This window comes from Populus trichocarpa, chromosome 6, assembly GCF_000002775.5.
Source record: "Populus trichocarpa isolate Nisqually-1 chromosome 6, P.trichocarpa_v4.1, whole genome shotgun sequence".
NCBI lineage: Eukaryota > Viridiplantae > Streptophyta > Magnoliopsida > Malpighiales > Salicaceae > Populus > Populus trichocarpa.
In genome coordinates, this window is record NC_037290.2 from 22,977,597 (window position 1) to 23,005,033 (window position 27,437).

General features: G+C 34.5%; 5 protein-coding genes, 1 long non-coding RNA gene and 1 pseudogene across 7 annotated transcripts; 5 read left to right on the forward strand and 2 right to left on the reverse strand.

The window, feature by feature from the left end:
- Positions 1–1,730: 1,730 nt before the first annotated feature.
- LOC112328056 (uncharacterized) lies at positions 1,731–2,909 on the reverse strand. Its single transcript, XR_008059540.1, has 2 exons — positions 2,690–2,909; positions 1,731–2,306 (listed from the first exon to the last, which is right to left on the reverse strand). It is a non-coding gene; the product is annotated as an uncharacterized LOC112328056 (long non-coding RNA).
- A 566-nt stretch (positions 2,910–3,475) lies between these two features.
- Positions 3,476–6,676, reverse strand: LOC7462245 (peptidyl-prolyl cis-trans isomerase CYP57-like; annotated as a pseudogene).
- Positions 6,677–7,312: 636 nt separating this feature from the next.
- LOC112327952 (uncharacterized) lies at positions 7,313–8,030 on the forward strand. The gene is made up of 2 exons (XM_024603596.2): positions 7,313–7,517; positions 7,657–8,030. The coding sequence occupies exons 1-2, from the start codon at positions 7,467–7,469 to the stop codon at positions 7,786–7,788; spliced, it is 183 nt and encodes a 60-aa protein (XP_024459364.1). The 5' UTR covers positions 7,313–7,466; the 3' UTR covers positions 7,789–8,030.
- A 2,119-nt stretch (positions 8,031–10,149) lies between these two features.
- LOC112327999 (uncharacterized) lies at positions 10,150–10,851 on the forward strand. Its single transcript, XM_024603767.1, has 4 exons — positions 10,150–10,324; positions 10,414–10,496; positions 10,603–10,724; positions 10,791–10,851. Exons 1-4 carry the CDS (start codon positions 10,150–10,152, stop codon positions 10,849–10,851), a joined length of 441 nt encoding a protein of 146 aa, XP_024459535.1.
- LOC7470681 (U-box domain-containing protein 52) lies at positions 10,378–14,276 on the forward strand. Its single transcript, XM_052454070.1, has 8 exons — positions 10,378–10,496; positions 10,603–10,724; positions 10,822–11,031; positions 11,258–11,552; positions 11,695–11,796; positions 12,039–12,467; positions 12,653–13,444; positions 13,761–14,276. The coding sequence occupies exons 3-8, from the start codon at positions 10,856–10,858 to the stop codon at positions 13,836–13,838; spliced, it is 1,872 nt and encodes a 623-aa protein (XP_052310030.1). The 5' UTR covers positions 10,378–10,496; positions 10,603–10,724; positions 10,822–10,855; the 3' UTR covers positions 13,839–14,276.
- A 1,251-nt stretch (positions 14,277–15,527) lies between these two features.
- LOC18100646 (pollen-specific leucine-rich repeat extensin-like protein 3) lies at positions 15,528–16,073 on the forward strand. Its single transcript, XM_006381944.2, has one exon. The coding sequence runs from the start codon at positions 15,528–15,530 to the stop codon at positions 16,071–16,073; it is 546 nt and encodes a 181-aa protein (XP_006382006.1).
- Positions 16,074–21,308: 5,235 nt separating this feature from the next.
- Positions 21,309–26,564, forward strand: LOC7470682 (conserved oligomeric Golgi complex subunit 8). Of its 2 annotated transcripts, none has more exons than XM_024604529.2 (12): positions 21,309–21,823; positions 21,903–22,055; positions 22,645–22,815; positions 23,485–23,562; positions 23,660–23,753; positions 23,886–23,960; positions 24,144–24,440; positions 24,772–24,839; positions 24,926–24,980; positions 25,148–25,286; positions 25,678–25,862; positions 25,945–26,564. In XM_024604529.2, the coding sequence occupies exons 2-12, from the start codon at positions 21,997–21,999 to the stop codon at positions 26,251–26,253; spliced, it is 1,530 nt and encodes a 509-aa protein (XP_024460297.1). In that variant the 5' UTR covers positions 21,309–21,823; positions 21,903–21,996; the 3' UTR covers positions 26,254–26,564. The 2 variants fall into 2 exon arrangements, with proteins under 2 accessions (XP_024460297.1, XP_024460296.1); XM_024604528.2 differs by having other exon boundaries at positions 21,310–21,823; positions 22,667–22,815.
- The last annotated feature ends 873 nt before the right edge of the window (positions 26,565–27,437 follow it).

Below are 27,437 nucleotides of genomic sequence, written 5' to 3' on the forward strand. Positions count from 1 at the left end.
GATATCAAAAGCAACGGCAGAAGAAAACATAAAAAGGAAAAGAACTTGGTAGAATCTTGAGTACTTCACCCGGAAGTAAGAAAACAGAGACCACTAGGTAGGTATATATCATACTCCAGAGGAGGAGAAAAAAAAAACCCGTAAAAAATCTATTGTTATTTTATATGAACACTGCTCAACTAATAGTAAAAGCTTATCAAGATAGTTCAAAAAACATTACGAAAGGCTCCATGACGACACCAAAAAAGACTATATGTAACGTTATATCAATGAACCAGAAAACAAACTATACAAAATATCATGAGATAAATATCTCTTACTTATATTTAATCACTTAACTTAATTTAATTGAAAAACTAAAATCCTATTGAAAAAGCTAAATTTAACCTAAAACGATAAATAAAAAGATCCGAGATAACTTGAATCATTACCAAGATTAATGAAAAATCATACAGAAAGCAAATAAAAAAAATAACAGAGTCAAATCTCCAATTAAATAAATGTGGAGAGATGAAACTAAAAAATATTAGCTTAAAAAAGAAAAACAAACAAACAAACCCAAGTGAATTTTCTAAACCCTAGTTAATCTTCCAAACTCACAATCTGTGAAATACTAAACCCAGACTCAATCAAGATGCTCAATCTCCAACAAATTCAATGTTGAAACATGAAATAAAAAAAAATCAATTTAAATAAATTGCTAAGGCAAAAAATAGCAATTAAAATAATGAAGATTAAATTGGTAGGAAAAAAAAAGTTAAGGAGAATGAAATTGTAAAAATAACTTTTTAAAAGCATCTCGAATAAAACAAATAACATTTAAAAGAACTAGTACTAAATTTGAAAGATAAAAAAAATTAAAGAGAAATGAAAGTGAAAAAAAATTAATTTCTTAAATCATCTCAAATAAAACAAATAGTACTTAGGAACCAAATGTAAAGAAATAACAAATTGAAGGGCTTCTTTTACATAAGGTTAGTACAAAAATCAAGGAGAAGAGAAGGGGAAAAAAAAGATTGCACGTGCCAAACTAGAGATCCATTTGGAATACGCACTGCACCAAAACGGAGAGGAAACCGAGATGATTTGAACACCGTATTGAAAGCCACCTTTTAACAACCTCACGACGTCTCACACGACACCCAAAAAGTGTATAGACAACTCACACACCAACAAGTTTTTTTTTAATAATATTTATATTAAGTCAATTGCCAAAAATCCTCTCAACCAACTTGTTAATTATATATATAAAAAAAAAAACAATACGAGAAGACACCAAGGCCCTTGGATATAAGTTATAATTTTTTTGTTTTTTAATATCAAATGAGTTATTTTAAAATGAAATAGATGATAAAGCCCGTAGCTCTGGATTTAGAATTTTCTGCTTATTAAATAATTTCACTGTATCAAAAATATATAAAAACCTCACCCCTTTCAATTCATAAATGACTTTTTGATGACTATTCTATCCAACGGAGGACTCTGTGATTTGTGAAAAAATGACAAAAACACTGAAACACGGATCCAATCTAGTGTTTTGTGTTTTGATCCACCGTGAAAACTTGATATCTTATAGTTTATTTTTAATTTAATAAAAGACAATAAAGAAATCCAAAAATCAAGCATCTGAAAATGGAATGGCTTTGGATCTCTCACCAAGAAGTCATTTCTAGTGAGCTGTAAGAATCATGCTTGGGATGGATGAGACGATGAAATAAAAACAAATAGAATGAGGCTTTGAACAGTCCTATAAGCTACGCGGATTTCATAAATTATTCCAGCCTGTCCATGTGAAGAACGGGAAATAAGTCATCACCCACAACATAATAATCAATTTAGTATTCAAGAGTCTCCTATGTGTTCGATGCTAATTGCTAATTCCTAACAAAATAAAAACGGTGGCAAAGGCGGAGACCAAGTCAGGATTCTTGAGATTTGAAAATGGATATAATATTTTCGTGACCATGGAAGCACTAGATAAAACATGCTTGGCCAATTCTACGTTACACGCTATTTTTGACCAGGCCACTAGCAATGTGCTGACAGTTGGGGGAGGAATACAGAGGACGGTGTCATTTTTTCTTGTAGTAAAGCTGCCATGTTCGAGACGAGAAAGTTAACACCAGCTGATCGCCTTTTGCTGTTTCACCAAAATTACACTAAGTTGAATGGCTATATGAAATTGATTTGAGAGACTTCCTAGAGAGTTACCAGGTCCAACTTCCAACGAGATTCCAGTACATGTTTACGTGGTGGTCGCCAGTTTGAATCTGATGGAATGAGCAATATCGATTTTGGCCGGTCCTCTACAGATGAAAATTTAAACTCGAGGTCAGGTCTAACAAAGTGATATGTTGAACAACAACATGATGTGCATTTCGCTATTCAACAAGTCTAAACTAGAAAGACTTTGCATTCCTGTTCCCAGAGGTAAAACAGATGATGCCTCGTCCACTATCATTCCAACGTCAAACATTTGAAAAGTTCATGGGTTTTATTAGTGGGGTTGGTTCGTATCAAAAAACATTGCATCAATTGACCAAATCACTGATTGTTCATACAAGTAATTGTTTTCAAATCCAATCTAATTATCACATATTTCACAGATGTACAGCAGTTAGTGCTGTTACCTCTAAGGTGTAAGTTAAAAAAAGAGAGGCGAGAAACAGCAATTAAGAAGACTAATTACCGAAGATTATAGCACGAGGTGGCTTCTTTGAAGCATTGTTTCCAGGTAAAGAAGTTGGCCCATCCAGTGAACCTAGACTTCTGAGAACAAATGTAGGTCAACAATGCACCTCCAGCAACCAGCTTCCATAATTTACTGCGACTCTGGTCAGCATCAGTGAATTATCTGTTGTCAACTATAAGCAAAGACGGGAGGCAAGTTAACCAACTCGTTAATCACATCATGCCTGAGAAAACGATAAGCTTGCATATTTCATAGATGAGTCTAAGCAAGGGGTTTGCCAGCCCATTCCCGTTCTCGTCTCTTTTGCTTGGCTCGCATCTGGTTAAATTTCTCTTTCCCCTTCTCCAGAAGAGGGTCATGCACAACAGTCATTTGATCCTCTTTGCGAGACATACCATCCTGTTACAATCATAATAAAGAACTTCCTTACGTGTTGTGAATAAATTGATAAGGTTTTTAAAAAGAAGAGCGGTTCTATTTCAATAATTACTAACATGATCATGGTTTTTGCCTTCGAATATAAACCTACATGTTGCATGTGCTGAGGACTTCAAGGTTCTTGTTTACAGAAGATACAAATATCAACTATTTAATGTTTTTAGGATGATTTGCACTGTTTTGTAACTCAACTAGTAGGTCTAAGAATACATTGACAGGAATTTTGTCATCTTTAATTTCACTCTGGGTATTTTTACCAATTTGAAAACATAAAATAATATCAGGTCATGTGGTTTCCATAACTGTTCAAAGAAATGAATAGAATTCACACTGAAGCTTACCTTGCCACGTTCAGGTGCAAATGTTAGCCGGATAGTGCCCCAGTCAGACAAATCCTCATTATCAGCAACTCCAGATTCGCTGTTTGAGGCATCTGCCTTCGTAGAGAGGGCCTTTCTAAGCTTTTCAAGTTTAGCTTAAACCAAATAAACCAGAAGAAAAGGATTAAAATAAGCAACTACACTGTACATCTAGAAGAAAAAACAGGTCAACTTGTACAAGTACACAAACAGAAGATAAAAGTGAAACAAATAATTGTAGAAAGTTTTTGCTTCATCCTTCAACGCATCCTTGTTTTGACTAATCGGTCATCATCGTTTATTTGATGGCTCCTTTCCCTTTTGAAATCTAGACAAAAGAAATATATTGTTTTGAAACAAAGAAAATAGACATGTTAATGTTGTGAAAATTCATCAAATGAAAATGTACTGTAAAGTGTCACGGTACCATTTTGCTTTAGCTTAGGTGGAAGATCACCAAGCTCCTTTCCCTTTTGAATTATTTGCTGGCGCATTCCTGAATAAAAAAGGGCATCATCTTCATCGTCATCATCACTGTTAGAAAAAACAGCTGCTGAATCTCTCCTTGGTGCTTCTTTCTTTGAGCCTGGAGCTTCTTTCACAGATAAAGTGCCTTTCTTTGAGCTTAGAGCTTCTTTCACAGATAATTGAACATCCCTCGTTGTTTCACCTTCAGAAGAGTTCTGCATTGATTCAAACACATCCCAAATGAAAAATAATAGACCACTCTCACATGTATAGTGCATAAATTTAACTGCTAACTTGTGAGGATATCATTCTAAAGTAGAACTATTAGAATCACAACAGTGTTATTACAAATCAATAAGGGTGAGATGAACTAATGAAAAAAACAGACCATCCTTACATGTATAGTGCATAAATTTAACTGCTAACTTGTGAGGATATCATTCTAAAGTAGAACTATTAGAATCACAACAGTGAACTCAGAACCTACAAATTTTAAAATGTCTGACTTGCAGGAGAGCTTTGCAACTGAAAACTTGGAAAATTTGACACTTGAGGACTAGACAGCTCCACCTTAATCCAACAAAAACCAGAGCATAAATAATGGTTCAAAATCCAAATTATGCAGTATTGCCAACGCACCGCACATTTTTGTAATAAACTTAAACATAACTATAATTTTTGCAAAAAAATGCAGTATTTAAAGATATTTGAACACTAAATCACTGCTACAACACTAAATCACAGCTATATCTAAGTGTTCAATAGCTGAATGCCACTAGCATGTGCTTTTTCCCTATGCCCTTTTGTCTAGATTTTTAGTTGTTGTAGTATTTCTGATTTTCTTCCCTTTAATCAGACTGTAACTTTATTTGATCATAAACAGCATAACAGTAAGAATGACAAAATTACCAATTCTTTACTTGGATTTTCTTCTTTTAGGAGATGAGGATCATTTAGCACATCATGACTACTCTTGGTCTTTTGCTTAGTGGCTGCCAACTGCTTCTCCTCTTCTTCAGCTTCTCTCCAAAAGAAAGCAAGTTCAGCTTTCTGCATTAAGCAAAGCCTTAACATGGTAACAGGGACAACAATAAATGTCTTTGCATTCTCAAATTATGACATTCTGTCAGGTTTGGGGAACTTACTTCTCTGCCTTTTTCTTTGAATCTTTATTTTCAGTTTCAGGTTCGATTGAGGACTTGGAAGGTACCTTTGGAATGATATCTTCAAAAGGGTTCCACAGTACCTAAATAAGGATTTCAATATATATTGTGACCACGGATTATTGAGAGTATGAAGATTCAAAGTTGATACAAATGCAAAAGTATATTATATTGACATGTCATGTACCAGATGCAGTAAGAACAAGATGAATAGGCACAATATACCAGCAATATATCATACACCTAAAAGACCATACTACACACATGTTTTTACATAATCGTCTATCTCAATTGCCAAAACTATTGAACCTTTAACAGCTCCAGAAATTGCTATGCATTTATAATAAAAGATACCCATTTCACAGCACAAACAAGCCTACCTCAACTGATGTCATTCTTGGAGGTGGATCTAATGGCTGATCATCATCCTTACTAGTTTCAGCCTCGCCAAGTGACAGAAGATTAAATACTGAATCCCCAGTAATCTGAAAATGAAAAATATCAGTTCCAAACACTCAATATAGCCCAAAGAATTTCAAATCAAAAAAGCAAAACCTACATTACCTTTCCGGAAATAGTATTCTTCTTATCAAGCCAATCACACCTTTCCAACGTGATAAAAAATTGACTCCCGTTTGAATGTGGCCTACCCGCATTTGCACATGCAACTAAGAACTAACCCTCTATAGTTAAATCTCAGACGTGAAGTACTCATCCGCAAACACAGTTCGATATATACTTTCACCACCTACAAATATCAACAAGCATCAATATTCCAATTAACAATATCACAACAATAAAATCACTTAAAGACAATGATTCCTTCTAATATTACAAAAAAAAAAAAAAACAACATTTAACCAAGGGAAAAAAATCCACTTAAATTGTTAAATGAAGGGACAAACTTTAAACAAAATTTTAATTTCTTATCCAAAAATTAGCCAAAAAAAGTCACCAGCATGTAAATATATCCCAATTTAACCAAATAACTGATAATTACACTTTAGTCGCATTAACAAACACATAAAATCATCAATCTATACTAAACTACAAGAAACCCTGAAAACCCTTTGACAAGCCCTATATTAATAAAAAAATTGCAGCTATCAAATTAAACAGAAGAGAAATTACAGAATCACCTACCTGTGCCAGCGCCAGTAGGGTCACCGCCTTGAACAAGAAAGATTTTAATAATACGATGAAAGATGTTATTATCATAGTAACCTTCGAGGCAGAGCCGAACGAAGTTTCTAACAGCTTTTGGTGCTTCTTTAGGCCAGAGCTTGATGTCTAAAGGACCGTAGGTTGTGTTTAGTATTACTTTGCCTTTTGTTGGTGGCTCCGACACGTAAATTGATGGCATTATTCTGTGCTAACCAGGATCAGGGGCAGTGAGTGTGGGTGAGGTTTAGGAGTTTTTAATGAGCGATAGGTGTTTGTGTTTTTGCCTCCGTGAATTGGTTCCCTTCGAGTGTGTATTAATTTTGAGCTGGCATCAAAGACGTGTTAGTGAAAAACGTTTTCGGAGAAATTTGTCGGCTTAACTATGCTCTTTTGATTAATTTAGTATCCCTACTGTTAAATTTGATGAATTAAGTCCCTTTACAGTTATTCTTATTTACAATCAGACCTGCAATTGAGTTTGATGTGGGGAGGATGATATTAGTTATTTTTTAAAATAGTTTTTTTAAAATATATTAAAATAATATATTTTTTAAAATAATTATTTTAATATTAATATGATCTAAAAATATAAAAAATTAATTTAAAAAAAAAATCAATTTGTTTTTGTTATATTTGGTAAATTAGACAATGAATATCCCTGTCCACTGTCAAGTCAATTTTTCGTGAATTTTGACTTTTACAAACAAAGAATAATAAATGTCCAATATCTATTACTTCTAATTTCAGAAAAAAGAAAAATTGATTATAAAACAATATTTTAAAATAAATTCTGCTAATATTTAATTTATTTACAGTTAGAAATTTTCTTTCCATTTTTTTTATTACACGGAATTTCTTTTAATTTATTTTAAAATGTCAAAAAAAATGATTAAAAAATTAACAAAAAATTGTATAATCATGAGATTTTGTGTTTTATGAATATATTATGGATGGATATTCATTTATTTTTTTTAAATGTGATTTTAAGTGAGTCTAGAGAGAGAGAAAAAAATCAATATCGGGTTGGGGTAACCAGCCTTGACCTGTCCGGGTTGGGAGATAGGGCCGGATGGTGTATATGGATATTCCGGGTCGAGGACAGGTGGAGCAAACTCCGCTCCGACCCGAGCCATTGCTATCATCCCTAGTACTCAGCAATTTGGTGGCTTTTTGCAGCTAAGGATGGGAGGCCGAGGAGTTATTGGTGATAAATGGTCCTCAAGGATTCTTTGGGCTTATGCTAGCTATAGGAAGAGCAATCAGTGTATTTTCTTGATCCAACTCCTGATTTATTGCTAAGTTTTTTCTTTACTGGCTCGAATGGTTGCATCGCAAGCTTTGTTTTTCCTCAAGGTTATCTTCTTTCTGATAGCCTCTGGTTATTTCTTTTCTAGGCCTGTATATGGTTGTTGTTGAAAGACAATTACAAAACAGGGAACGAATGATGGCTGAAGGTTTGAAGAATACTGTTGCAGAAGTAGGCACCGGTACTGACAATGTTTAAATGCGTGACAATAATTAAATGCCGATAAAAGCAGTATTTTCTTTTGAAGAGCTCTCTCGATATGCTAACTTGAGTCAACTGTTCATGTAAGAGATTAGAGATCTCCTCTTGTTTTGTTTTGGCATTTGGAGCTTGAGGGTTTTTCTCTCATGACAATTCATCTACTTCTGATAGATGTTAGTGTTTCATCTATCGGAGTGAACAGTTCATACTGAGGAATATAAAAGAATAGCCTTCAAATTTTGCTGTAATCTAAAATCTTTTGATTTGCCTCGTCAATTTGGAAATGCTACGCTGTTGATGTATAACCATTCAGGTGATATGTCTTCTGTTTTGCTTACACAGCCGAAGTAAAGAGTCAAATATTGTCCTGGCAATCTTGCCCGAGGCATCTCGCTAGATCTTCTGGCAAACGGTATCTATCTTCAGAAAAGGATTGCCAGCATCCTTTCCTTTCTGCCCTTTTGCTTCGGAAATGGTTCTTTTCTGAAGGACAGAAGACTTCGATGTCTAATCAAAATGCTGACCAGGGATTTATACGAGTCGAACTCCCAGTTTCTGAATATGATCAGTGTTTTACTATAACTGTATGCCTTGTTAGGCATGTCTCATCTGAATCTGCCCCCGTCGTTCTAAACCGAAGCCTGCCATTTACGTCTCTGTATGTTTCATCTCGTAATAACACCACTATAAATGCTTAGCTTTGAAACTCTTTGTCAAAGGCACAAGTTTTTCCAACTTTATTAAGATCCAGGAGATAAAGTCGAAATCAGTTAAGACTAGAGAAGAAGATTTGGAAAAACAAGATCAAACATCTTATATGAACCACTACAGTACTGTTACTATATGGAACCCTAGGTTTCAATGCTATTGCAGCCGTAATGACCTATCATGTCTGTTGGGTTATATAGGTTTGGTGTTGCTGCTACAATAAGTAAATTATCGCACAGGCATCATCCGGATAGCAAGAACAAACCAATGCAGACATTTTCTTCATTTATCACACCACCAATGCCAATTTAATTTCTCTCTTAAGCTTTCAGTGTATAAAGCCATGCCTTGATTTGCTGCTAATGCATAACGAGATAAAACAAAACAAATGGTGGCTATGCTTGAGCTTCAGTTTTGCTTAGTACTCACAGGTTCCTTTTGCCCACTGATCATGACCACAAACATGAAGGCCAACGCCAATAAAGTGCTGGTGTTACTGGGACTGGAATCGGAAAAGGTTTGAGTTTGGCAGTGGTTTGCGGATCAAGTAGGTGTCGTCGGTATTGGATTTGGGTAAAGTTCTAGTGGACATGCATGGCAATGGACTCGGGTCAGAATCTGGTGGGTATGGAGTCAGGCGAGACTTGAGTCATCTTTGTGGTTTATGATCTACTTTTAACCCTATAAACTTTTTGATGTTCAATTTTTTGATTTTTTTTTTTAACTATTATATTCTATTATTTTCCTTCGTCATACTATTTTTTATATTTTTATATTAATTTAATGTGAGAATATCAAAAATAAATTTTAAAAAATATAAAAAATATTATTTTAATATATTTTTAAATAAAAAATACTTTAAAAAACAATCGTTATCTTAATATCGATATCTATATATATTTTGATCTTTTTAAAATAAAAAATATATTATTTTGATATATTTCTGAGTGAAAAATATTTTAAAAAATAATTATTACCACACTCTCAAACACTTTCAGAGTAAAGCGAGACTCACGAGTCCATCTTTGTGGTTTGTTCTACTTTTAACCATATAAAATTTTGTAAGTTCAATTTTTTGAAATTATCTTTTCTTTTTTACTATTATATTCTATTATTTTTCTTTATTTTATTATTTTTTATTTAAAAAATATTTTAAAAAACAACCATTATCTTCAAAATTATATCTATATATATATATACTTTTCTTAATTAAGTATTATCTAGCCAGCAAAAAAAAATAAATAAGAGAAGGGTTGTTTGTCCCTGTAGGTTTGGTTTGACTAGTAAGTCAAATTTCCAAGATATCCAAACAAAGTATTTACTATTCAAAGCATAAAGAGGATTATCACAAGCAAAGTCTCAACATATATCGTTGTATAAACAAGTACAGAGAGAATGTCCTGGCCAAATTTGCCTAAAATAAGCGATGGAGGGAGGGAGGGAGACGCACAAGAGTTGGAAAGGAATGAAAAGAAGTCAAGCATTAGTTTCTTTCTACCTTTTTTTCTCTCTCTGTCTTTTTTTTCCCCTATAGCCAGACTTAACCTGTGGTGGTTTTGGAGATCCTGACGCCAATTTTTGTAGCATCGAAAACTTGAATTTAATTATCCATATATCTTATTCGAGGGGCATCATCAGCAATATTCCTAAATGCCTTCCAATGCCACAGCTGATGACAATGGTGATTCACTCTTCAATGCCACTGCTGTAGCAATTGACAAAGACAAGAACAGCCAGCATGCTTTTCGTTGGGCTGTTGATAATTTCGCAAGAAATAACCCGGTTATTGTCCTAATTCATGTCAAGCACAAAAACCATCAATATAGTAGGTACCCTCTTCTCTTTTCTCATTCTATAAATGAGTTGAGGTAATTTTGTCTGATTGTTTTGTTTTATCTGTTGAGATTCATTCAGAAGTTGCTGATGGTCAGGCTGACGAGGCTGAGGAGGTGCAGCAGCTTTTCACTTCCTCCCGTGGATATTGTGCCCGTAAAGGGGTAAGCAAAGCTGATGCCATGCATGTAGAATCTGGCCTTATAACGTTATATTATTATAGCTGCATTAAAATTAATGGGATTCGTATATATATATTGCCAAATTCAGGTTCGTTTAAAGCAGGTAGCACTAGATCACATTGATGTTGCCCAGGCGGTTGCGGACTACATCAACAGCAGTTTAATTGGAAATATTGTTCTGGGTGCATCAGGAAGAAATGTTCTTACAAGGTCTCTCTCTCAAAAAATAGTACTGAACTAGGAAAATCTTTGGTTTACAGAAATTACAATGTACAGTTCTAAGCTATCTCATGTTATGGGTGCACAGGAAATTCAAAAACCAAGATGTGCCAACTAGCTTAATGAAAATTGCCCCGGATTTTTGTTCTGTTTATGTAATCACTAAAGGAAAGATCCTCTCTTCCAAAAAAGCACAACGAATGCCTCCTTCTAGTGCACCGCAAAAGACACCATCTATGCCAGCAGTTTCATCTCGAAGTCAGCAGGATAATGCTGAACTAGATTCAGATGGAGTTAGGTAGGAGTTTTTTTCTGCACATTTCACTCCTTATTAATGGAAAAGATCCACTGATAGATAAGCAGAGGCTTAACCATCAAAATCTAATACTGCATTGTGTGTGAAGATGCGTTCCTTAGTATACATGATTGAAAAGGAAGCATGCATGTTTATTTTGATAGTCTATCTAGAATGCTCTCTTAATCATATGCCTTGTTTAATGTTACTTTTTTTCTTCTTAAACCAGAGCACAGACAAGGAAGAGAGAGTGTAGAAGTACAGAACCAGGTGGATTTCCTTCGGACAAGGTCCATGATCTCATTAGAGAACCACAACATGAGGGAGGAAGAAAGCCCATTTCTAATTTCTCAATGGAAAGCACTGACCCTCCCTTCTCTGCCGGAAGACTCTCAACTTTCCGTTATTCTACATCTGATGCATCTCAAAATACAGGGACATTCGCGTTGGCAATCATGGACAGCTCGGCCCAAGGTTTAGATAAGTCTATTGCTTCAGCCTCCTCTCTGAACGAGTCAAACGCAGTAAGTGCAAAGTGTTCTTCAGTCAACACCAGTAGGTTTCTTTAGGTTGAACGTTTTGTAAATTGTATTCATACAATAAGAATTACTGCATTGTAAAAAATGGATATTGATAACCGTAGCATTTTTGGATTATGCTTTGCAGGACTTCTTAGAAGCTGAGATGAGAAGACTGAGGCTTGAGCTGAAGCAGACCATGGCAATGTACAGCACAGCTTGCAAAGAAGCACTTTCAGCCAAAAAAAAGGTAGTTTTATACCATCATCGAATGCATCAAAAATTTGAAAGAACATTGCTGTCATTGAACTCAATCCTGCATTTGAACGCATTGCAGTTTCCATACTCAGTTGGCTGCTGATACCCAGAAGAAACTTAATTGATAGGTTATAAAGAAAATGTTATGAGACGCCACAGCTTAAAGCACCATTAACAAATGTTATGTTTTTTAAATTGGTTAAAAAGGTTTAAAGCTAAATGTTCTTGATCCAGGCTACTGAACTTAATCAATGGAAGGTTGACGAGGTTCGTAAGTTTGAGGAAACCAAGCTCGCAGGAGAGGCAGCTCTTGCCATGGCAGAGCTGGAGAAGGCCAAGTGCAGAGTTGCCATTGAAGCAGCTGAGAAATCACAGAAACTAGCAGAGATGGAAGCTCGGAAAAGAAAGCAGGCGGAGATGAAAGCTGAGCGAGAGACAGGGGAGAAGAATCGTGCTTTGAATGCTTTGGCACACAATGATGTACGGTACAGAAGATACACTATTGAAGAGATTGAAGAAGCCACGGATAAATTCTCACCATCAAATAAAATTGGTGAAGGAGGATATGGACCTGTGTATAAAGGCAAACTTGATCATACCCCGGTTGCCATCAAGGCTTTAAGACCTGGAGCTGCTCAAGGGAAGAAGCAGTTCCAACAGGAGGTAAGGTAGCAAAATAATCTTCTCAGGATTACAAGTGTGATTGTCTGCACAATCTAATTGAGTCATTCATCTTTAAATAGTGCGCATGTTTTTCCTCTAAATCATTAAATATTGGTCAGAAGCCTAATTATTTTTGGAGTTGTTTAAATTCATGACTGATTTAGCATTCTCGGTAATGTGAGTAGGTTGAGGTTCTCAGCACCATTAGACACCCACACATGGTCCTTCTTCTTGGTGCCTGCCCTGAGTATGGAGTCTTGATATATGAATGCATGGACAACGGAAGCTTGGAAGACAGGCTGCTTCAAAAAGACAACACCCCTCCAATTCCATGGAGCACACGATTCAAAATAGCTGCTGAGATTGCCACAGCCCTTCTTTTCCTCCACCAAACAAAGCCAGAGCCCCTTGTCCACCGGGACCTTAAGCCAGCAAATATTCTTTTAGACCGTAACTATGTGAGCAAAATTAGTGATGTTGGCCTTGCTCGTTTAGTCCCTCCTTCTATAGCTGATAGTGTCACACAATACCACATGACCTCAGCTGCAGGTACATTTTGTTATATAGATCCCGAGTATCAACAAACAGGAATGTTAACTACAAGATCAGACATTTACTCAATGGGAATAATGTTACTCCAAATCATCACGGCCAAGCCTCCGATGGGTCTTGCACATCAGGTGGGGAGGGCCATTGAAAGAGGAGGATTTTCGGACATGCTTGACCACACAGTATCGGACTGGCCTGTGGAAGAGGCGTTAAGATTTGCTATACTGGCATTGAAGTGTGCTGAACTAAGGAAGAGAGACAGGCCAAGTCTTGCCACAGTTATAGTGCCAGAACTTAACCGGTTGAGAGACTTTGGAATGAACTCAGAACAGCAGCAGAGCCGTGGAGTAAGCAGCAGAGGTCGTAGTTGCAGTCCTCTTCCACAACCTACGTCACCTTTACAGGCAAGGATGTCGAATGCAACTCAGGTTGGTCAATATTGACTCATCATATAGACACCAAGATTCAACTTGTTTAAACTCGGTTGTTTGGTATTAAGGTGCTGGGATGGAAGATATAGAGCTGCAAAATTTGTAGGAATCAGGAGGACAAAATAAGGGACCTTTTGATGCTAAACAAAACTACAGGTCATGACACTTGAGAAGTTCGATTTGATCACCCCAAAATTACCTAATCAACTACAAGGATTCTTTTCACTGTTCATTCTCCATATTGGGCCATAGCATGCGTTGGTTTCTGAATGCATCTATTTTCTAATGTGCTGTTTTGATGCTAATTAACCAGGAGAAAGCACGTACGTCCTGTAGAGGGAGAACTGAACAAGGTTCTAATCAGGGAGAGGCCGACGGCCAAGAAAGTTAAGGCCCAACCTACAAGAACCAACACCAGAAAACTACTTGCTGATAGAAAAGAACGAAGTGTTCATAAACCAAAGAGACATGGAAATTCAAGGATGTTTGTAATGTGAGTTCTGATATTTTTGTAAGAAAACAAGATGAAACAAAGAGGCATCTATCAGAAATGATGGGAAACAAGAACCGTGAATCTTCACTCTCTTGCGAATGTGGCTTCTGTATTCCATTACTTCTGTTCTTCCAGCACAATAGACAGTTATTTTGTTATCTTCTAATACTAGGCGGAGGTTGAAAGCACCTTTGAGACAGTGAATAGAGAAACAAAAAGGCTAAAAGGTCAAAGGAAATTTTATCTTTCCTCTAACTTGGATATCAGTTTTCTGTAATCACTGCCGATAATTTTTCTTTGTTTTTTCTTTTTTTTTTTCAAAACTACGACTGAGACATTAACTGGAAAATAGGGTTCCTTTTAGTAATATTGAACACAAGCACAAAGGAGTATGATTACCGCATCCTCATCTGAACTTTGTAAGATCAAGAAGACTGAACAAAGCCACAAAAGAACATAAAGAACCATCTCATAATTAATAGAGCAAAAGGTTGTTAATTAGCATAGAAAATATGTCCATGATGGTGGGGATGGTCCACATAATCAATTTTGTCCCTAGGACGGAAGTATTCAAGATGGGACAGCACCAATTAATTCATAATTAACGTTGGTGCTACATGGGAGATGGAAGTCACTAGAACATGGAGTGGGAGAGAAGATTCAGAAGCCCTATCCTGAAAGAAAAGAACAAATAAAGAAGAAAGGCATAAAAAGTGATAAAGTGAAGAGAGAATTAGTGCCCTCAAAACTGGATTATGATCAGAGAAAGGTATAGGAGAAAGTACGAATGGGATTGTCAAACAAGTTTTGCTTAGGATTCCTTCTCCCACGAGAATGAAAGAATACAAAAATACAAGCTCCAAGCTCCAAAGAGATGATAAAGTAATGATCACAGTGCTTTAGCTTGATACTTAATTATCATGCCAAAATACTGCATTATAAAATAATGCAGGAACAGTTATGCTCAGCTAAATCTTTGAATTAAGAGCTTTTAGCTAAGTGGGAAACAATGTTGCAATGTCAAATGAAAAGTCTTGATGATTTCATCATGTCTGAGCCATGTAGGTCCAACAATGCGTGTTCTGTCTATTCGCATATGCATCCATTTCAGACCAAAAGAAGAAAAATTTGTACCTTCAATGATCTTGAAACTAGTTAAAGCTCTCTGTACAGCACTCTGATATATTCTGAAGGCATCAAATTCGGGCACTTGACTTTAAGGTCCCTTCAATTAAGGGCAAGTTTGGCTCCATTTACTCCATTCTGGTTTATTAAATTATTACCCCATTCATTGGTGAATCCAGCCCTCTGCAGACCGAAGATTAATAAAGGTGTAGAAGTGAGGGCGTCTCCTTTACAGCAATACACCCCTCGACCAATAAAGAATCATCTAAAAAAAATGTTTTTTAAAGGAGCCATAGACACGCTTGTAGAGCTAAAAAGGAGCTTATGTTGGCTGCATTTTGGTTCTTTATTAGGTCACAAGGTAGATAAGAACAACAAGTTCGTGAGTCAGGATTGACAAAGCCACTAACATCATAACCTGCAGGTTCCTTGATTCAAGGTTGTCCAATGCAACTACAAGAGATGGGCTATCTCAATGGTCCGCTAACATCTCCAAGAGGAAGATGGTTTACCTTGTTTTTCAAGATAGTGATTGTGTTGGAGATGGTCATGTTTGCTAGAGCAAACTCTGATGCTGATCCAATGGGAGAACCTGCGGCGGGTTTACTTTGCATAAGTGATTGTGTTACATGTCCAGTCATATGTTCACCACCTCCTCCACCACTCCTCGACTATCCATCACCACCATCCCGCCACTCTCCATCTCCTCAACATTCCTACCACTCCCCACCACCGCAGCCGCCGCCACCTACATCACCACCCCCATCACCACCAGCTTATCATTCACCACCGCGGTCCCCACAAGCACCGTCATGGTATCCTATATGGGGCACTCCTCCACCCCCTGTTTATCATTTCAACACTCCTAACGGCCAAGCACCCCCTGCAAAGGGACTGTACCCCTATCCTTACTACTACTACTATTCCTCAAAGGCCTCTTCTTTTTCTCTCCATGCTTCCCATTTCTTTTTATTGGGAGTCATCCATGTTGTCTACTTCCTGTTCTAGTTGCAAAAGGGATGGTGAGAAGTTTGCTAGTAAATTATTTTATAAGGGGAAATTTGAGGGATCCCATGGTGGTAGAATTGTGAAAAACTAATTACTACTAATTATGCTGTTTATTAATTAAATATTTATTTTAAAGTTTGAAGTAATGCTGTTGATTTTGTCAAGAATGATGTTACTCTTTCCTTTCGTTTCTGCATTGCTCAATTCTAATTTTATGATGCAAGAGAAAGCATATATTGCAAGCTAGCATCAATGAAATTTCTTTACCATCAATGAAGCCCTTTTTTCGGTCCAATCCGATAATCCGATAGGTCGATTTAATAATTTAAAATCTAATTTTAATTATATTTTATTTTAAATTAATTTAGATCGAGTCTAATAATTATACTCTAAAATATGAAAAATAAATTTGTTTGATCTAATATATTGCTCCCTTCTTTTTCCCTCCCAACCTCACCAAGCACTTTTATGATTTTGGGCCAACCTTATTAGGTACATCCTTCAATATATTTTTAGTTTTGGTATGCTAGAATCGCTCATCACCGAGGTGTCTATATAATTCTATGCAAAGTAAAGGTGCCTCCTTCCTTGCAAAAAGTTTTTTTTTTTTTGTTAACATGTCATCTCAAAGGGCACGAACAATCATCAACCCATTCACTAGCAAATGACACAATAAGTACTACAATTAATTATGAGCATCAAATTTTTTTTTATCATTATTATTGTTGGGTTCCTAAAATTTATATATACATAATAAAAATAATATTTTTTTAAAAAAATAGAAGTCTCAAAATCTCATAAGATAGATCTAGAGTTATTTAAGAGTTTATACAAAGATTACCTAGATATCAAATGTTATTTTTAGCTCTGAATAATTACTTTAAAGATTGAGTTGTTGCAAACCATAAGTCGTCCCAAGTATCGGGTCTCTAATGGTAATTTACACGAACAACTAATGAGAAATCTCTTAAACCCTTTTAAGAGAGAGGAATTGTTTTGTCTTTGAGTAATATCTTTTTTTTTTCAAGTCTTATGTATAGAACTATACATACAAAATAAGAGGTATAACCATTCTATTTATAAAGAAACCTAAAAATCCTATAAATAAATAAAAAATACCAATTGACCCCCTGAATGATATCACATATATTATTTCATAATAATTTTAAAAATTTATTCATTCTTACTTGATTTTTCTAGGTCTAGAATTGTAATTCTTTATATAAATTATATTATATTCTTCAATTTCTAAAACTTATTTACAATCAAGATATACTTGATTAACCATCCCATTTTAATTTCTAACAAATAGTTTATATGTATATGACACATTAGGTTTTCTAATAAGTTAGTCCAAATATAAATTAAAAATTCTAAATAAAATAGGATTAAATTAATTAAATTAATTAATTTATTATCTGAATTGATTGATTTATATTTGAAAATCAAGTACAATACCTAGCAATTTGTCATGATTCTCAAATATTAGAAAAGTCATAAGTTGTTTGATTTAACATTTCAATTAATGATTAATTTCTCAGTGTAATTATTATCTCTTCATCAATAATATTCTGATTTAAACATTATAGCATGAAGTATGTTTACTCTATCAAATCATGTTTGTTTTCAACATCATAGTCATTGATTCTTTAAATAAAATTTGAAACTATTTTCATATCTCATTCTACCTTGCGCAAAGATTTACAATAAATACTATTTGAGAACATATGAAATATTTTTTTCTAATTCACCTGGGATGATGAATCCTCTCTTGATCACTTATATACTTTCATGTAATTCATGTTATACTCAATATCTACTTGTTTGTTGCTCTTAGTTAGGATAACGTATAACATGATCGGGATATAATATTTTTTTTATATAAGATAACTTAGTGATCTCAAGTATAAAGATTACTTACATAACTGTCATGTGAACCTTTCTATAGACACAAGTGATTTCTCCATATGAAATTCTTATACAGGTCAATTTAGTGTGTATGTCATCTGATAATCATCTATATATTAGTTCTAGATATTCCTTATACATCAATTTATGAGAACTATTGCTTCTTTTTATTAAAGAAAAAAAATAATATGTACCAGTCTCAACAACTCTAATTAATATCCAGTCTTAATAAATAATTAACCAGGAACAATGCTTTAATGCAATAAAAATCTCATAATTATAACAACTTTATAATTTTCTTTGCAAAGTATTTTTGTCCCTAGAACTTTATCTTTACTATAGATTCATATGCCTTTATTAATAATTAAATATGTTTTAATAAATAAAATTAATGTCACGTGTAACCAACTAATTAACTACATAACATATATATTGATAGTTACAACAACCATCAACTCACCATGAGAACTTCACGCACCACAAGACACTTACAACACCACTTTCCATGAAATAAGTTGGTGTGATTGAGATTTATAAATATTTTAGGTCACCATATAAGTTAATAGAAGTGACAACATGACATAAAAAAAAAGTCTTCACAATAGGACTCTATACACAAATCATAGCATACAACACAAAGCCATATTATTACTCTTATGCTCTTGCTCATCTATTATACTTTTTATATTTTTGAAACCTATTTTTTGCAAAAAAGCTATGAAAATTCACTCATCAACCTATAAGATAAAAAATCAAGCCTAACCGGTTCGAGCCCTGTGGTTGCTAATATGATAACCACTGGAAGCTTTAACTTCAGGGCTTGTGGGATTAGTCGAGGTGCGCGCAAACTGGCCTGAACACCCACATTAATTTTTTTTTAAAAAAAACAAGCCTAACCACTCCACCAACCTAAAATTATAATCATGAAAAGCTAATTCTAACCCTAAGTTTTCACAAAATTTAATGTAATATATTTCTGTGATACCTCAAGATTTGCCTTGATGGTAAGGCTGTGGCCTCTTCTGCCTTCGGGAAATTATTCTCCACTTTCCAAAGTCTCCATTTGCGGATGATCTCTATAACAAAAAAAAAAAAAAAAAAAAACCCAAAGACAGAGCATTCTTGGATATAGATGGTCTTTTCATTTAAGATATTAACAACTAATTAATCGAAATTTGGACTTTAGAAATTCACTCTAGGGTAAATTTCAATTTGTATTTAAGGTTTATATGTTATCTTAACCCCACTTAAAACTTTTTATTTAAATTAATTAGCTTTCAAACAATTTGTTTCAATTACGTCCATATCTTCACTGCTAATGTCTGGAATATTAATGTATACGAGCTTTGGCCTGAAAATTGTTCGGTCTAGTTGTCAAAAATCCCTGGAGGATCGAGGTTGATCTTGGATTGCATGCTCTCAAAGATGGATTGGTGAAGCAGAATCTCTATAGGGTTTTTTTCGTTTTTTTTGCCATGATTTTTTTTTTTTGTATATAATAATTAATACGCATGGACCAGACGTTATAATGCTGTTATTTTATTTTGTTAAACTATATCACATGAAATTAAAATTAAAAATCTTGTATTTTAAACTAAATAAACTGAAATTCTTTTAATAATCTAATTCAAGTAATTAAATTGTAAATATAAATTAATGTTATTATATAGTTATATAAGGAAAGAAAACAGGGAAATGTCTAAATTAGTGCTTATTGTCAACTAGTTTGATTCCTCACACTATTCTATGAGATAAAACATTTTTTTCTCAATGCAAAAAGGATGTTGGCATTGTTTATGTTTTTTTAGCATTAATTTTTTTTAAAAACTAAAAAGTTTATATGTACATTCAATAAAATAAATTAAAAATTATATGTACCGATAAATAATAACAATTGTATTAATTACAATAAAAAATTGAGTCGGAAAGTTGATATAAAAATGTTATTTTCTAGGAAAAAAATTGAATATTTGTTTTGGTTTGAAATTGAATCCCATGAATTTTAATCGCTTTGAATAGATAAAATTAAAATTTATTTTGTCAAATTGAACATTAACTCGATGGTCGAAACTTATTATTAACATTGCAAGAATATCATATAAAGTAAACTAAAATAAAATATCAAATTCAGTTTTAAGTCAATTTAATTTAAAATGATTAAATTGAAAGTGAAAAAAGTCAAGTGATAAAAAATATTAAAGAAAAAAAAATTATGGATAACAATTACAACCCATCTTAGATTGTGTTTTTCTCTTATATTGAATTTTATTTTTTAAAAAAATATTTTTTTCATCTTGCATTGCCTTATATGTTCATAATTTTAAATATTATTTTATGGTTTATTGAACATCAATTTTGCAAAATCACCCTCAACTGTTAAAGAGGATTAAAATAATACAATAAAAAAAAGAACAAAAATAAAAAAAGGTTTGAGATATGTTAAATGAAAACAAAATGACCCAATATTTATAAAAAAAAACTTGAATGGAAAAAAATACAATAAAAAAGGACTTGAAAATAAAAAAAGGACTTGAATAAAAAAAAAGTTAAGGTAATTCATGTTCATATAACCAACATTTTTTTTACCTTAACTGTTTTATTGATTTTTTTCTAATTATAATATTATAAAAAAAGTTAAATAACACGGGGATTTCACTATAGCTCTAGACATAGATTACTGTGGATTGCGACAGTGAAATTGCATGGATATGTTGTGTAATTAAGAGGATCATGAGGGCATTTTAGTATTTTTCATGTTATATTTTTTTTATTTTTAATTGAAAAGTTGTTGCCTCGTGTTTCACATGTCCTAGTGAGTGGGCGGCGCCTGCGCCATTAAAAAGGGACGTGAGACACTTCACAGAGGCCAAATCTAATCATTCATCGTATATCATTAGATACGCAGCCATACCCTTTTCCACATGGTGCAGCGTGTATAAACATATCATAATTGGATTACTGTCGATAATCGATTGTTTGTATTTTTTCTTACTTTTCTCTTTCCTAACAACTAAAATACATAATTGTCATTTTTTTATTTGTTATTTGCTTGGGTCTAGCAATCACCAGACCTAGACGCCATGGATCTGACACCCACCAGACTCAAGTGTCATGAATCTAGCATGACTGCGAGATCTAAGGTGTCTGGGTCTGGCATGATTATTGACTGCCATACTCCAGATTTAAAGTGCTTGAATTTGATATAATTGTTAGAATGAAATCGCTTAAAATATTTTTTATATTTTTAATATTTTTTTATATTTTAAAAATTAATTAATATTAACCCACTCTGAAATGCTTTATAATATACTAGTAATGTAGCTTATGTCTGAGAAGACAAAAGAGAAAAAAACTTAAATTTAGCCTTCATAATCTTTTCTAACAAGAAATTTCTTTTCTTTTCCTTCTGTTTTTTAATGTTTGAATGACAAGACGAGGATAGGTGCTTGCTGATTCCAACGGACAGAATACAATCACAACGACCCAGTGCCGAGACGTTGCCCAGCAAAATTAGCCAGCCCCGTCACCGGTCACCGGAACCCACAAAACAAAACCATCTCCCTTCCTTTCCTTCCTTCCAGATCCAGACAAACGAACTCAATTAAACAAATTAACATTTCGATATGCTCTTCTCCGGTCAATTTTAATTCAACAGATCTACAATCTCCTCTATAACGAAGTCCAAAACCCTAAGTAATCCATCTTCATCCAAAATTATGGAGATAACAGAAAACGGACAAGACATGTCATCGGCGGTTACGAGTCTCCTCCCTCTCGCCTCCGTTTCTCAACAACCTTACGTATCTGAGCTTCTCTCATTCACTCTCGATCGCCTCCACAAAGTACGTTACACTTATTTTTTTTGAAATTATTATTATTATAGAGAAAGCTAACTGAATCTGTTATTGGTGGTTGAAAAAGGAGCCGGAGTTACTTCGGGTAGATGCGGAGAGAATACAGAGGCAAATGCAGGAGGTAGCGGTGGTGAATTACCGTGCCTTTATTGCAGCGGCTGATGCTTTGCTTGCTATTCGACAACAAGTTTCTTCTATTGATAACCACCTTGAATCTCTGGTACTTCTCTTGATTTTAGTTAATTGATTGATGCATTGCAATTGTAAAATCCGAAGTGATCAGCGATTAATTTGTGATTTGGAAGGAATTAAACATTATAAATACATGATTTGATTAGTACTACTTCACGGATCAATAAATAATTTGCTGGTTCTAAATGCATGTGTGATAATGAGAAGAGAGAGGTGTTAAGAGTATTTTCGTTGCCAGTCAATAGTGAAGCATTTTTTACTCGGCACGAGAACGCTAGCTTATTCTGAATTTATTTTGAGAAAGTTCTAAAATTTGATTGCAATGCCAAGGAGGATTCATTCGGTATCAGGAAGGTTGGACAGTTTCTTTTAAACTGTGAAAGAGTTAACTGGATGTGTTTCTTTTAAACTGTGAAAGAGTTAACTGGATGTGGTACCTTGGTATTACTGGAGTTTTTTACAAATTAAGAGTAAGGTTTATGTATGATTCTAGAAAATTCTTTTTTCGTTATAGGTATTTAATATGAAGTAATTACTGAATATTGTCACAGTAACCTTTATATATGTATTTTTCAAGTGCTTTTAAGAATATGGATTCTTTATAAATCGATGTTTAGTTTGTTTGTTTTTTCATGGCAGATAACTGAGATCCCAAAGCTGACATCTGGTTGCACCGAGTTCATTGAATCTGCAGAAGAGATTTTGGAGAAGAGGAAGATGAACCAAACATTGCTAGCAAACCATAGTACATTGCTTGATTTGCTTGAAATCCCTCAACTTATGGACACGTATGTGTTTTACACATTCAATAAGGTCACGCGTTATAGTTTAATCAATGTCTAACATGGTAGATATGTTGTTTCTCAAGCTTCTACTGTAGACTAACCCTTCATGCATTTCTTGATTGGTAGTGTTGATTGGCCATCATATTCATTTTAAACTATGTGCAGTGATCCAAGTGTACAAATTAAGTTGGGAACTAAGAAACTGTTCTAACTTACCCGATTTACCATTTAATTAAACAATGTAATTGATGATCATGGTAAGTTTAGACACTTCTTAGAAGGTGAATTTTGCTTGCCCTTTGGAAGACTGAGATAGGAAGAAGAATTTGTTTCACGAATTTGTTTCACCTAGATGGAGAGGAACTTGGAGGATATGGTCCTCATTTTTATTTTTATTTTTGTTATTCTTTGGGTGTTTTCAATGGAATATGTTACTATTGCTTTCTAAGAATTTTGTGCAGTTGTGTGCTTGTGTGGTATGGATACTTTTCTTTGGAAGGAAAATTTAAAGAATTCTTAACAAATTGATATTTTATCCTGAAAAGTGTATTAAAGATTATTAAAAACTAGATAGGACCTGGCAGTTGATTGGGGACCTGATATGAAAATGGCTGATGATTTTCTAATTGTAGTATGGCACTGAAAACTTCAACAATTCTCGTTATTTTGCAGGTGTGTAAGGAATGGAAATTATGATGAAGCCCTTGACTTGGAAGCATTTGTTTGCAAACTGTCAACCATGCACCCCAAGTGAGTGATGTCCATGTCATTTCCTTGCCAAATGATATTATTTTTTCCATTTCTTTTGTGAAAGAAAGCTTACTTGGAATCTGTTTATCTCTGAAAGATTGCCTGTTATTCAAGCACTGGCTGCAGAAGTTAGGCAGACCACCCAATCTCTTCTTTCTCAGCTTCTTCAGAAACTTCGCTCTAATATTCAGGTATTATGCAGCAGTCAAATAAAATGCAAATATTCAGGCTTATGAGATGTTGAACAAAATGCAACTTCATTGTTATATGCTAAGGATTGGATTTTAATTACACAATTTTTTGGTTGTGCCATAAAACTGCAGCTGCCTGAATGCCTCCGAATTATTGGATATTTACGTCGCATAGGGGTATTTAGTGAGTACGAAATGCGTTTGCAGGTAAACTCACAAATTTCTTTTGTGTACAGTACTGATTTGGTATTCTAGGGTTATGCTAAATACAATTCTTTTTAACATTTCCAGTTTAATAGGCTACTGGATTAGATACCATGTAAGTTGATTGTGTGCTTTCTTTAGTATAGATAATATGCTTGCACCTGACAAGATTATTTTTTTTCCCAGTTTCTGAGATGTCGCGAGGCATGGCTTACTGGTATTCTTGAGGATCTGGACCAACGGAATGCTTATGAGTACTTGAAAGGGATGATAAATTGCCATAGAACACATCTTTTCGATGTTGTTAACCAATATCGAGCAATATTTGCTGATGATACCTCAGGGAGTGAAGAAAATTATGATGGTGGACTTCTTTTTAGTTGGGCTATGCATCAGATTACCTCACACCTTAAAACACTTAAAATCATGCTCCCAAAGATAACCGAGGGTGGGTCTCTGTCAAATATTCTCGACTCATGCATGGTAAGAATCTTGCATTGATATTGGATAAGTGCATTTGTTGTAGAATTCCTTCGAGCCTTTGCTGCAAAAATTTATGTGTGCGTGTCTCTTTGATAATTTAAACTTTCTGGTAGACTGTCATCATTCTCCTAGCTTTTTTTGGGTCACGTATACAAGTCTCCTTTTCTATTTTTTCTTACGAAAGATTGAATGAAAACATGTGTTTCCCTATTTTCTAGCTCACAAGAGCGCATTATCAGCCCTTGTTATAGAAGCAAATTGTATTTAGTTGGGGTCTTGACACTTTCTGCATGCAGAATTTGATAATGTATTACTTTTTTTTTGTTGACAGTATTGTGCAGTGGGACTTAATTGGGTTGGGCTGGATTTTAGGGGCTTGCTTCCACCTCTTTTTGAGGAGTAAGGATACATCTTTTGTTTTATGTTATTTATTTATTTTCTCTCATGTTTTCCCTTTGCAAAAGTTGATTTTGGTTATGTTGCAGGGCAGTTCTTAATTTATTCTCTAAGAATATGAATACAGCAGTTGAGAATTTTCAGGTACATGGCAAGTGTGCTGAAGTTTGGGTGTTCTTTCTTACAGTGGCTTGAGTTTTTTTCCTCATGTTTCTTCTGAATTGGTTATTAAGAACTTCATAGTCTGGTAGTTTTATTTTCCTTCAAGCTTCTTATTGCCTGGTATTCGTAACTTGATGTCTTTACTCCAGCTAGTTTTGGATTCACATCGCTGGGTTCCATTACCAGCAGTTGGTTTTCCATCATATAGCATTGGTGAAGAACAACAAGAGGATGTGACCCCACCATCTTATCTTATGGAACATCCACCTCTTGCAGTGTTCATTAATGGTAAGTTTGAGATGCACTCCTAAACATACATTCTCCTCTTTTGTGAATTTCAGTTTTGTAGCTGATTACCTTTATAGTGCAATACAGTTATTTTATAAAAGCTGAATTATTCAGAATTCATATTAGATATTTGAGTTTCAAATACAATCTTGTTGATAAATGATACATGATATTCTGAAAGATAGATGGACCTGCACAATGACAACAATGATGCATTCAGAGACTAAATCATTGACTTTTGTCTGTGTTAACTGAGATTGAGTGTGTTCTCAGGGAAGAGTAGACTGAATTCCAGGAATACATGTATAGTTGCTGAAAAAAATAGAGCTTTGGTGTTTCAGAGCATTGCTTGTTCTTTGGCACTGACTGCTGTGTCTTTCTGATGGGTTAGGTGTATCTGCTGCAATGAATGAGCTACGTCCTTGTGCCCCAGTAAGTTTGAAGCATGTGCTTGCTCAAGAACTGATTAAGGGATTGCAGGCTGTTTCCGATTCTCTATTGAGATATAATGCAACTCGGATGCTCAGAGACAATGAATCTGGACTTTTTCTCTCACTTTGCCGGTCATTCATAGAGGTGTCATTGAGTTAAACTGGGTTGATTTGATGCTCATTGAATGGAATTTACAACCTCGCATTCTTACAAACCCCTTTTGCAGGTTGCTTACCCACATTGTGCCACATGCTTTGGTCGCTGTTACCCAGGTGGAGCTGCTCTTATTATGGATGCGAAGAACTTGTATGATGGAGTTGGCCGTTTGCTGGCAACTTCTTCTAGAGAGCTGCAAAGACCTGCCAATAACACAGAGGGAAAGAAGATAACAGAAAATGGGGACCAGCTTGTGGTGGAAAATGGGGTTACTCCAGAGGTAGAACCATCAGGGGTTGCTATTGCCGATGAAAAGGATCAGATAAGCCCAACTGTACAAATTGATGAAAAGCAAGGTGATTCTGTAGCATCTGTGTGAGAAATCCAACCCTGTCATACATGCAGGAAAAGAAGAACAAACAGCCGGTAAACGCCCATCACTAGTATGCGTTTCTTCATTCGTTTTATCTTCTGAATTGTATCTTGCCATTTGTTATATCATGTCAAGTGATGATTATTATGATTTTTGAAATATTAGTTGTATGATTACGAGAGGAAGGATTGTTTCATGAAGGTGGGCACAATAAAGCAAAATGTTTATAGGCCTAAATGTTGTAACATTTATAGCAAGGCACATTTTATGCCCCCTCTTTTTAGGCGAAAACCAGTAAAAAGGGACAAGTTTTGATACTTTTTTTTTTTAAGGAAATATTTTGATTCATGGTGTGCAGATTTTAGCCACCTTTCACAATCAAGGTGGCGTAACCCTTAATCAGATTGATTAAATGGCCTGAATGTTAGCAAAGTATCTGCCCAGATTATAGCCCTCACACAGCCTTCTTTGCCTCTCCATGGCCTGCTGCTTGCCTTTTCTCATCTGCAGGTTAGGAAGCTGTAATAAATAATGTACGTCCGTAAAACAGAACAAGTGCTGCACATGAAGATGCAAAGGAAAATTGAAACTATTGCATTGAAAAAAAGAGTACTGGAGAGTCAGATATGATGGGGTGGGTGGGTGTTAGATGGGTCACAATATAATAAACCATCCAACTTTGCAAAAATGGTTGTTCTCTAATTAACTGGAATAAACATACTAGGGATAACTGAAAGCACAGAGTGTAGAGAAACCTCTTGAATTCTCTATCGCGATATTTTAATCTCATAGCTGATTAATTAGCGGTGGCAAGATATGTTTTTTATGAAGTTTATTAATTAATCCTACCAGCTTTACTTCATCTGCTCTCTATTTTATTTTTCTCCCACGAGTCTATTCACGTTTGACTGATCCAAAAAAACAGCCGATGTCCTGTTCTTTCTATGATCGATGTTGGATTTTTTTTTAATATAAAAAAACATTCAGATATTGATAATTTGTTTTTTTTTTATAAAAAAATATAAATTTTAAATAATTGATTTGATATAACTCAGTTAATTTAGCGGTGTTGCAGGAAACAGGTTTTTTAAAATGGTGAAATTAGAGGGGGGAAAGAAATTGCCATAACCAAAAATCCTAATTAGTTTTTTAAATGTATTAATAATATGAAAGTAATTAACTTTACTATA